General features: G+C 37.0%; 1 protein-coding gene across 1 annotated transcript; it reads left to right on the top strand.

The window, feature by feature from the left end:
* Positions 1–524: 524 nt before the first annotated feature.
* Positions 525–2,039, top strand: zgc:171579 (uncharacterized protein LOC557116 homolog). Its single transcript, XM_056761347.1, has one exon. The coding sequence runs from the start codon at positions 525–527 to the stop codon at positions 1,533–1,535; it is 1,011 nt and encodes a 336-aa protein (XP_056617325.1). The 3' UTR covers positions 1,536–2,039.
* Positions 2,040–12,567: the final 10,528 nt, after the last annotated feature.

Here is a 12,567-nt window from a genome sequence, read left to right as displayed (position 1 = left end):
TTAGAATATTTCATAAGGAAGTGCAGCGTGAAGTTTGAGTTAGACACATGTTTTGGTTCAGCGTAACTTTACTTTAAGTAACGTTGATTTGATATTTTAACAAAAACTTGGTATTTAAAAAGGAGAATTTACTTACTTATTCTGTTTAGTAAGTTGTACTTGGTTTTATTAAGTGAAATTTGAAAATGTTTTAAGTGAGTTCGACAAGTAATTTTTTTCAGTGTGTATTTCAGATCTCATTTAGATTGCACCATAGTAAGGAAAATAAATACTATGGGAGTCAATGGGAGATGAGATCTGTTTGATTACATTCTTCCAAATATCTTTCTTTGTGTCTAACAGAACAAAGTAATTTATATAGGTTTGAAACAAATTGAGGGTGAGTGAAGGATGACATTATTCCTATTTTGGTGTGAACTATCCTTTATTGTTACTTTACCGTTCCATTACTATGAACAGTAGATACAGTATCTATGACATCTATCACTAAATGTTTAACAAAATATCTCTGTCACAGGCAAAAGATGGAGAGCAAGTCTAACATCAGCAGTATGGGAAGCCTGACTGTTGCATCTATGGGAAATTCTTGTGGAATAGACTTTAGCCAAGACGGCATCTTCCTTCCTGTCCTGTACGGGACCTTTTTCATCATCGGCGTTCCTTTAAACCTAACGGCGCTATTCGGACTCTACAGGTTAATCAAATCAGAAAACGTTTTACCCGTCTATGTCATTAACCTCTTGATATCCGATCTTGTACAGCTCCTCACTTTGCCTTTTTGGATGGACTATTATGCAAACGGTCACTACTGGCGCTTCGGACCCAAGACCTGCCAGATCATCGGTCTGTTGTTTTACAGCAGCATTTACGCGGGAATCTTTTTTATGTGCATCATCGCTCTGGAGCGTCACCTGGCCATCGCCAGACCTCTCAGCTTTAAGCATGTGGGTAGCTTAAAGTTTGCTTGCTGGCTAGCACTCGCCGTTTGGACTTTACTTATGGTGGCGCAAATCACTGCTATAGAAAAGCTCTTTCCCAAGCGGCAAAATTACACTCTTTGTATTGAAAAGTATCCCTCAGAGGGCAGATTTATCACCTACAGACTGATAACCCTGCTCCTGTCCTTCATCATACCCCTGAGCTTCATTGTAGGTCTCCAAAGACAGACCGTCCACTCGCTAATGGCAATCAACTCACTTTTATTCGAGGAAAAGAGGAGAATCAGGGGTCTGCTCACCCTTCTGGTGATCATATTTGTCACGGTGTTGGGGCCCTATCATTTAATCGGCTGTGTGAAGTACATCGGACTGCTGATGCACGCCAGCACGTGTGTGTGGGAGAGGGCTGTGTTTGTGCCCTATCAGATGGGGAGAGGCTTTTTGAGTCTAAACAGCCTGCTGGATCCTGTGTTTTACATCTTTCTCCGGAAAGACTTCCGCGCTGCCGCCGGGGACTACCTGCCCTGCCTGGGGAGAATCAGAATCGGATCAGCTCAGACAGAAGGGCCAACAAACACAACTGAAGAGCACGATTAAAGAGCGTTGTTATATCTCACCAGATGGTGAATTCAAATCACAACTTTGACAAAATTGAATTATGCCAAATTATATCAGCAGCGCCAAATACGGCAGATTATTAAACATCATTATTTAACTTCTTTCTACGAGGACATTAAGCTTAAACAATAAAATGCCTCTCCATAGTGGGCGGAGTTATTATTCATGCAAAAGATAAAAGATGTAACATCAAGCATGCAACACATGAGCACTTGTGTAAAGTGAAGAGGAAGCAACGGTTTAAGAGTGACAACTATACATTTAAGTTTAGGGGAAATGAATTTGGCCTATTTTAACAAGGGAAATCGCACTGTGAGAATTTCCCGCTATTAAATGCAGAAACAAGAGAGACCCACGATTTGCAAAGTGCTATAGCTTGCAAGGACACCAAATGAATCCCTTTGCAATTGTAACATACAGTATTTTTAGGTTTTAACATTTTCTCAGAACTGTCCTATCATGCATCCATCAACTTAAAAATATACATTGAGGCTATCACAAAAAATAACAGTCACTGAGGCTAAAGATTTTAATAGCTGTGGATTTCCAGAATGTGGTGGCTGCAAAGCAAGTGTTGCTCTGTGGTATCTGATCTAACACTTTACTAAACTTGTATTTGTGGTTGTCATCTCCAAGTTAAGTTTTATAATATATCACTCTTATTGTTAACTAGTTCGTCCATGTATGCTCTGAAATAATGTAGGGTTTAACAGATATCAACTTTATATTTTATTAAAGTCTTGGCAAAAACAATAAAGTGCAATTTGTAAAGTTAATAATTTGCATAGTGGCATTTTAAATAAGCCTGTTATATACTTGATTGCACTTTCATTTTGTTTACAAACAAAATTTGTCTTTTTGCTTGTGCGCTTTTATGATGCATCTTTATTGTGAATGATTTCGGAAATATTAAATAACTTATTTTTGAACTACAAGCATAACCTGCAATTCACTTCAAAAACTTAACCACCATCTAATCTCTTTCATCTTTAACCCTTTATATGTGACCTCTTCACCACATTGTCAGAAAAAAGGCATAAAAAAGGGTGGTACCCTTAAAGATTCCTTTTTGTACATTTATAGGTACACAACACATAAAATGGTGTAACTTTTCGGGACATTATTGTTCCATAAGGACCAGTTGTGTACCAGTTAAAAATTAGGGGTGCAAAACATTAAACTGTAGGACAACAGGTCCTTAGGGTACAATAAGGCAGGTAAGGTGTATGATTTTCTGTATATCTAAAAAATGTACAGAAGAGTAGCTTAGGGTACCACTTCAGTGAGAAAAAAAACTTTTCTCTGAAAGTGCAGAGTAAGAGACCAAAGCAGCGACTAACATCACATCCTCACAATCGGACATGGCTTTCCCTATCTCTTCATACATCACCGAACATAAACTCTCCTCTGAAACGCTCTGCCATTGAATATATGAACACTATGTATGTTCAAGTCGGCCCTGATATGAATGTGCTTCTGCTTTGACTACATCTTCAAAAGTTGTCAAAAGTTTCTCTCGACTGATGCTTGCATTTGATCATATTTCATGGAAGAATGTAGTCGACCAACAAGAACATTTATCGACCCGCATGCTATTCTCACTGGGATAAAAAAATCTGAGCTGTATTCTATCAGATCAAATCTTGTAGCTTTGTGCTTCAGATGATCGAATAATTAAAAAGAATAACTAAAATGAATGCATTTAAGGAATAATTCACACCAAAATAATTGATAAAAAAAGATCTTTTGAATAAAGTCTGTAACCAAACATCATTGACCCCCATTGGTTCCCACCGTACAGGCACAAAACCACCGAGACATTCTCAGAATATCTTCTTTTGTGCTTCACAGTAGAAAGAGTAATTTACAGATAAGGCAAATCCTTTTATTTGAAACCTAGTCTGGGTTTGTGCAAATAATTAATCGAATAATGCGTCCCTGTAACTTTCTACCATATACAGTACTTGTCTGAGGGCTTCTTTAGGGTGCACAAAATGTTTACATCCACATGCACTTACTGGCATGTATCTCAATTTCCATTAAAAAAAGGTACAAAATTAAAAAAATATTTTTTTTCTTACGTTAGCCCCAAACCAATCCACCCCTTCTTTTGCTCACAAACATTCAGTCACATAAATTAAAGCAAACTGTGGGCAGAGTGTATCGAGAACTATAGTATTGATTTTGCTAGGTATGTAGTGGATTGTCTCACAGAGAAACAGCGGCGTTCTGATGTTAGATTAGTGCATGTCTGTTCCTTTAACCTGGGCGTCACTCACAGGGTCACACAGACCCGATCTGTCAATGGGGCTCATTGTAAAAGCCCTCAGTGATGACGAAGCCGGGCAAGACGGGTCTACGCTTGCCCTGCATCAGGGCTTATTGATCTCCGCAACTGAAATGCTCATCAGATATGTATCACGCCAGGTCCGCCTCTTATCAGCGGATTGCAGGCCCATGTGCGACTTTAATGGAAAAATGTACCTCAAACTTTAAAGAGACTGGAGAAATCTTACTCTGTGAATATTTCAGTGAGAGAGCAGCTGTGGGCGCATGATCAAAATCAAGTGTTCTTAACCTCAATATCCTGCCTGCTTTCTCTTGGTAACATTAATCTTTTTGTCTTGCACGGGGACCTGAAATATCAAATCCGCATTTGAAAAGACTTGGTTGGCCTGACTATTGATTAGCATTACGTGAATTCATTAATTCACACCAACTTGTTTATTTACTACAGATAGAATGGTAAGCAAGACTTACAGTTTGAAGCTATTATTAATTATGAATCATACAAACGTTAGAAAATAACTGGAAGTTGAAGTAGAAGGACATACCGTAATGTTAAGAATTTTTCCACTTCCTACATTTGGCTTTAATGAAACAGTGGAGTTAAACAATGTGTAAATTGTTCATTAATCCTTCTGTATATAAGTTATATATGTTAGTGTGACGAGCAAGGCGGGACGAGAGCTGTGAGGGAATGACGCTGCTCCGTATCTCTCACGGTGGAGATCGGAAACAAAAAAAGGACGAGCGGCAGAGTGTACGACGAGAGATGACCTTGTGGTGGCTGCCGGCCTTTTACTTCCGTGTTATTGTTTGTTTATTTTGATTAAACTTTATTTAACGTTCGCGGGTTCCCGCCTCCTTCCTTCCCTACTACGAACTGTATTACAGTTTGGTATTTGTTTTAACCCATTGTTGGGTCAAATATTAACCATCTGCTGGGTTAATTTAACCCAAACGTTGTGTTTGTTCATGTTTTTTATCCCCTCTGGGTTAAAATAACCCAACATTAAGAGTGTTTAAGTTTTTCTATTGAACTTTCAGTGGAAACTTGTGTAAAAAATATTTGCATTTTAAACAAAAAAACATCGTATTCATGCTGAAAAAACTCAACCTGTAGGATTAAATGTATGTGTCTACTGTACATTTATCTCTGCTAATCTAAGCAAAGATTGGATATAATTGTTCATATTTGATTTTCATAAACCCTGAGATTAGCAGTGCGGCACAATGTAATAGAAACCAAATAAAACATCTGCAACGATCAAATTCAAAGATATTGCGTAATAAGCACAACCAATGTAACAAAGCTTCAGATTTCTCGATCTTCAAGGAAAAATGTCTAGTGGCACTAGATGCCACTAAAATCTCCACACTGCTCCTTTAAATTGTAAAATAATATGTATGTATATGTATGTTTTTTATTGTAGGTCTGACTCTGCAGCGAGGCTATCAAGCGACCCATTGCACAGATCGTGGCTGGGATTTGAAAAGTATATCTTATTCCATTTGTGGAAACTAATTACTTTTAGCATGACTGATGGTTTCAACATCATCTGAGCAGAAATGTTGTCCTTTTCTGAAAGTAATAAACAGAAACAGAAACAATGAATTTAATGTACATGTTCTGTTCTTGCGGTTGCATCATTTGTCACTGTCACTGTCAGTATAATCCACTAACTGAGCTTTAACAGTAGACGTTTGACAAAACAAACTGTGCAAACTGCATTATACTTAGATTGGATATTTAATTCATTATCCACAAAACTGTACATGATGGCTTTAATGTAAGTTTGAAATATTGATATTATACTCACTGTGAAACTCATTACATATTGATATGTCTGTTGTGTTTACACAGAGTGAAAGAAAACAGGGCTTGCTTGAAACTGTTTGACCCCAATTATAGGACAAAGCGAAATGTATGTTTTTAAAACAAATGCAATACCGTAAAATACATAATGGCCCATACTCATGGTTATATGGTTACATAAGTGTATTCACATCGAGATTAGCTGAATGATTTAGGAATTACAGCTCTTTATAGCTCCCTCTTTTTCAAGGGACCAAACGTCATTGGACAGTCGAATCAAAAGCTGTTTTATTAATGGGTGTGGGCTTTTGGTTAAATCATTTAAATAAATTAAGCATGTTAAAGGTCTGGACTCTGGAGTTGATTCTACATGTGGTGTTTGCATTTGGAAGCTGTTGCTGTGCACCCACATCATGCGGTTCAGGGAGATCTCCATGATATAGACCATAGTTAGGTTTCAAAAACGCAACAAATCCATCAGAAAGATCCCTGGAAAATGAAGAGTTGCCAAATCAACAATTTGGTACATTCTGCAAAAGAAAAAAAACACACTGGTGAGCTCAGCAACAATAAATCCTGGATGTCTATATAAGATAAAAGTGGTGGATGATGGCGTTATCCTCTTCATGATAAAGGAAAAAACAAACTTCACAACATCCAGACAAGTGATGAACTAATCCGGATGCTTCCTTCTTTTACATCACCAAAAAAACACCAGTGACCCAGTGCCTTAGGAAGTCATGCATGGAAACGAAATCCCACTGCCTGAAGATATTTTACTGAAGATGTTGTCTCCTCATATCATGAGATATTCAAAGCCTTCTCAGTAATTTTATTTTATGCAGGTTGATAGTAGTTTCCGAAAATAGTTTGGCTGTTTTAGACGCCCATCCTATTCTTGAGGCTTTTGCACCTTGTTGTGAACCCTCTGTAGATGTCCTTGTCTTCTCTTTATTGCTTATTTATTTACATCTTTTTTAATTTTATTTATTATATCTTTACCTCTTGGAGAGTGTTCCACATTTGTCTGTTCAATTAATTGTGTATCAGGCAATGTTATGTCCCACTCTATGCCGACAAAACACAACTACTGTAAGATTTGGCTTGTTGTCATTTCTCGGAAGTCGTCTGCAACCTCTTTATTACTCGCTGGAAAAGTTTGTGATTTTCGCGTGATTTTCAACTTGCGAGGTACAGGAGATTGGTGCGCGTTCTTGGCCATCCCGCCTTCCCCTTACCGTCATTCAAATCGCCTGTCGTTTTTTAATTGACTTCGTATGTAATTTACTTGCGCAAAACACTAATTTTGCGATTGGTGTGACCCCTCCCCCCCTATAAGAGCGATGGTTCAAGGAAAGAGCTGCAGTTTCCCCGAGAGCAACAAAAAGAATCCATTTAGAACTGACTGGCTAATTGGCAGCTTTTCACAATGTATCACCCGCCAAAGCGCTCAAAGCCAAGAGTTTCCTCAAAAATGAATACGGAAATGATCAGGAAATGTTTACTGTCAACAGGCAGTATAAAACGCAAAATAAAAGACAAGAAAAAAACAGCAGAACTGATGGGTTACTTTCAACCCTCATTGTAACCTCAATAAGGATGAGAAATGTATTTTAAGGTCAACAGATTAAGTCATTGTCAGCCAGTAAAAAATGACATTCAACCAAAATGTTCATTGTTTTAATAGTCTTCTCATACAAAGAAACATTCGACTGGTTGTTCAATAAAAAAAAAACAAGGAAGCTTTATTGATGATGTGCGTTCAGACGTTTCTGATGGAGGGTCGACGTGTCAATGTGAGTAATGAATGCATGCCGTTGTCAGTGGAAATATGGGCGACTGCCTAAATCCATTAGAAAAATGATGATGGATGAATCAACACGCTGGCACGTGCTTGCTTTTAATGTACATACAGCTGCTGGTTAATTTCTTTCCCATCGATCTTCTGACCCTTTATACCTGATACTCAGATTTTCTTTTTAACATCGACACGTTCGACAGTACATCAAATTTCCGAATTGAAGAATTGCCTCTCGGTTTTGCATTTGGATTGAATTTGCCTTGGCCACAGGATGAGGAATTTTCCAACTGGAACTGGAAAGTTCAATTCTGAATGGTGCGTAACCCTGCCTTATTTGTTCATGTTTTAAAATCATATGTTCTCCTTCACCTCATGGACAATACATCTTTGCATGCTCACAAAACCGAGCCGAGAATGAGTTGCATTCAGCGCGCAACAAGCTATTGTTCCCAATATCATCTACGCAAGATATTAGACTACTCTGTCTTTGTTGCCCTTCCTTTATAAACCGAGTTAATTTGAGGTTTGGCTGAAAGAGGAAAACGTCATCTATTTCCACGTCGTGGTGATACATTTTCATTCAGACGCGCACCGTGGTTCCCATGGCAATGCCAGCTTTCATTTTCTCTTAACTTATGCCTGTTTGCATGCATTCTGGCTCCATTTATTCTCCCTGGTCAGCTCTCAGCTTTATGACTGATTAGCCAAACTGATTTCCTATTCCGTCTTGTGTCTGAGACGTTCAGACGTTCCATCAGCCGCAATCAAGCGGCGGGTTAGAGCTGATGGACAGGAAAGAGAATCGAGGACCCTAAGGATTTCAATGTTCTGCCCTTCTCTAAACTGATCGGGTGTTTTTGGATAGGCAAATGTATTCAGAGTCATCTATATTTCATTGGCACACAGACTCATACTGGAGGTGATTGTAGCAAACCCAGAAATCCGATCATTGCATTTGAGGACACGTCCTGTCACTCCTCTCAACTTTGCTGCCGCCAATGAGCTTCTTTGAGGGAAGTTGCATCCCAACATCGTAGTGAAGTCTACTTTATCTTCATTATTCCATTTACATGCTGTGCTGTTGTTATTTCTGTTCAGAAAGCAAAGGGTTGGGTATTCCTGTGTGTTTTCTAAACGTTGTCTGTTCCCATCGTGCTCTCGTTTGTTTTTCGATAACATTGACTCTATTTGACATGATGCATATTGTATAATCAATACAGAGCAAACTGCAAACATACAGCTGTGAGATTTATGGCTGATGTTAAACGCTCCTAAGATTTCAATTTGTACAGTGTTGGACATGATGAAGACGTAATTCATTGATGTTTGGTGGTTTAAAGAAAAACTGTTAAAGTGATTGTTTACTCACCTCAGTGTTGAAGCAGGCCTATGTGCTGTTTCTGTTTTTGTCTGTGAACAAACACAGGATAAGAATAATTCAAATGATAAAATACATATGCAGTAGCAGAAAAATAATTAAGAGACCATTACAAATTTTCATTACAAATCAGCATTTCTAGATGTATTGTGGCCATTCCAGTCCAGTGTTTGTTGAATTTCAACAAAATCAAACCTCAAGAGTGACAGAGCCATACAACATTAATGTGAAAGAGTGACAAGACACATACAACTGTGAAAAAAATCCAGTTTGTCACATAAAAATCTTTTTTGAACTTTTTCAAAATAAATGTTCCAATATTATTGCTTATCAGTGAATATGAACTTGCTATCTTTGCAGTATTTTTGTTATCTTTGCAGTATTATATAATATATATTTGAAATTTGAGAGAAATATCGTTGGTAGTTCACAGAATAAAAAAAAATATTTTACCTAAACACATAGCATACCTGTAACTTGTAAGTTTTAAAATCAGAAAAATGGTCTCTGGAATGGTCTCTAATTTTTTTCCGCGGTTGTATATAAACATTCAATAAATAAAAATATGTGCAGTAGTTCAAGCTATGCATAAACTGTATATACAGTACATACAAATATATACAGTATGTTTTAATACAGTAAAATCCTTTTCAACTCATGTTCACACCCAGAATTTATCAAATAGCTCATTACATTAATCTATACATCAGGAAACCAATGTAGTTGTGCATTAAAACTTTTTAAACCTGGACGTGGCTCAGATGAGCAAGCTTCAAGGGAGATACAGATTTTCATTAAATGACGATTTCAATTTCAGTTTGTGCCTCATAAAGCTATTGTTTTTGTTTGAAAGTAATGCTTTTAGAATAGTTGAGGAACACCTTTATTATGTTTTAATGTTGTTTTAGGAGCTAGACAGACATTGCCATTACGGACGTTGTATAAACAGAGCTGGGTTTTTTTATCTCTACTTGTGCATTCTACAGAAAATACCAACATGTTGGTTTGAAATGATAATAAATTTCAGAATGACAAATATTTTGGATAAAAATATTTCACATTTTTGAATGATATGATATGATATGATATACAGAATAACCTAGTTGATTAATAAATTGTGTGTCTTATGCTTACAAAAAAATATAAAATAATGATTATTATTAATATAAAATAACAGTGTTTTATCAAAATTTGCTGTCACAGGATAAGACAAATGTTCCGTTTATTTGTCAATTATCCATTGACACGGCCCACGAGCAACTGGTTCAGTGCGCAGAAACATTGACCTCATCCCCTCCAGTTAATCTGACGATTGCACTTGTGGCCTTCATGGGACCACATCTATTTTCTCGCAGCGCTTTGAAACCAATCTGGAGCGAGGGATACCGAAACATTGGCCCTGCCATGTATCCTGGGGAGACCTGGCAAGCATGCCCTCCTCAGAATGACAGCCAAAAGTAAATTTAGCTGGCTTTGATCTTAGACGTGTTGTCAGTGTAGTCTAGTACCCTCAAGATATGCCCCCAATCGAATAAGCCTCCTTTTTATGCAGTTGTGTAATTGTTGGCGAAAATCATTTTGTTTGAAATGCAGTTAAGAAAAGCCATAGACACTAACCATGTTGTCACAATTTTACGACACGTTACACATTTGGCAGACATTGTTTTCCAGGAACCAGGTCTATCTAAACTATTGATAAGAAATGGGTGTCAATAAACAATATTCATGTTCTATGGCCACTTTATGGCCAAGTGAATTATTAAAAAATAATTTCCAATCATCACTACTTGCTCAAATCTTCCTTTATCCCAACTATTCATAATGTGACATTAATTTAACTTGTTCCATGGGAGTAAAGCCCAAAATCGGTTTCTGAGAAATCTCACTAAGCCCGGTATTTAATGTGGAATGTGTCTTGACTGGTCTTTCAGGTCGAGCCAGCTTTACCCTCACCTTAAACCCCATATCAAACATCCACAGCTGTAGCAGAGCCCCGAGCCACATCTTCCTAATTCAATTCTACTGCTTGTCACTGTGAGCAATGCTGGATGGAATAATATGTGAAAGGATAAACCTTTTCACTCTGCATTAGAAGAGAGGTTTTATCATTATTATTTTTTTTACTTTGCTCGCTAATGAAATAATCAAAACCTCCCAGACTTATTTCTGCAAGTGTGGGCTTTCCACTTATCCATTTAATAATCCAGTTTCCTCAGACGCAGACAAGACAATCACGAACATAAATAAAAGAAAAGCAGAGACAGTCTGTAAATTTTTTGGACAGTTTCTCAACTCTTACATATACAACCTAGTGAGCCGACTACGTAGTCAGCTTTGCAAGTCACCATAGGCATTTAAATGAAGGCTATTCCACAAGGTATGAGTTAAAAGATACACCTTCTTTTGGCCAAACTTTAACATTATATGTATCCACTGTGACTAAAACACACACACAGTAGCGGTGACCAATATTTAAAATACAGATTATAAATATTGTATGGCTGAATAACACATGAAGAGTTTACTTGCAAATATAGATAACGTCAACTTTTTTAATTTTAATAAATCATGTTACTTTATGGTGTTATTTTTTTGTGGTTGTTAAAAATTGTTTGTTGTTATTACAAGAACAAATAATCTAACTGCAGTTTGCTTGATATTAATTGTAATGCACAAAAAACAAGACTTATGAACGTTTTAAAAATGGAGGTATCGGTTTCACTCTCCACACATATTCAATAAAAATATGACTAATTTACCCATTATTTGTTATTTACAGATATGTAACAGTAACAGTGTAACCTAAGCAATATGCAAACAGCAAACTGTCAGCAAAGCTTTGGTTTGTAAAAGAGTGTTGTTATGTGGTCAGCACACTCAATCATTAAAAGATTTTCTTCTGGATATTGTCTCCGAGTCACTTACGTGACTGAAGCTGCATATGGTTATGGGAGCATGCAATTTGCTGTTGTAATGGGACTCATCAGCCAGGATTGAGGCTGAAACCATGGTTTGGCAAATCAACACCAGCATATCAGACATCTGTCACTCCTAGTGTCCGCCTGCCACCCTGGGAGCCAATCCTGGCAGCATCTCCAGCACATATCCCAAAATGTCTTCGACATGCACGACTTAGCTGCGGAATTTATATCCGATATCCTGTGACTAAGAATAGAAGAGCCAGAACTTTTGTTAGGTTAAGATAGCAAACATATTGGTTTAAAACGCACCAATTAGCAGTTTCAAAGTAAAGCAATCATGATAATTATGATTAACGAAAAAAAAATACATTGACAGATTTGAACTTTGAGATTTGACAGATTTCTAAACTCTAAATTAGAATTTAAAACAAATATGTTATGTCTGATGAGCGGAGGGAATGTGGGGTTAAGTTATCAAACATAGTTCATTTCAACACCACAACTGGTATGACTACTTAATTAAAATCAATATAAGAACTTATTTTATATGGTTAAATAGTCTATTCATGCGCTTTGACACATGCTATTTTGTACACTTTATTTTTGTTTGTAATATTTTTGGTAACTGTTATTTATACTCCGCATTTGTATTATATTGAAGCTTTAAAGCGTTATTATCTATGCTCTCACATGTACAAACAAACATCATTTATTAGAATTTGACTGTGTCTAATTAGTCTGTAGTCTTAACATTAATAGAAATATTGGATGACTTGTTACCTTTATGTCGTTTTAAATGTCAGCCAATTGAA

Source organism: Triplophysa dalaica, chromosome 11 (assembly GCF_015846415.1).
Source record: "Triplophysa dalaica isolate WHDGS20190420 chromosome 11, ASM1584641v1, whole genome shotgun sequence".
Classification (NCBI taxonomy): Eukaryota; Metazoa; Chordata; class Actinopteri; order Cypriniformes; family Nemacheilidae; genus Triplophysa; species Triplophysa dalaica.
This window is presented reverse-complemented; position numbering and strand designations above follow the sequence as displayed.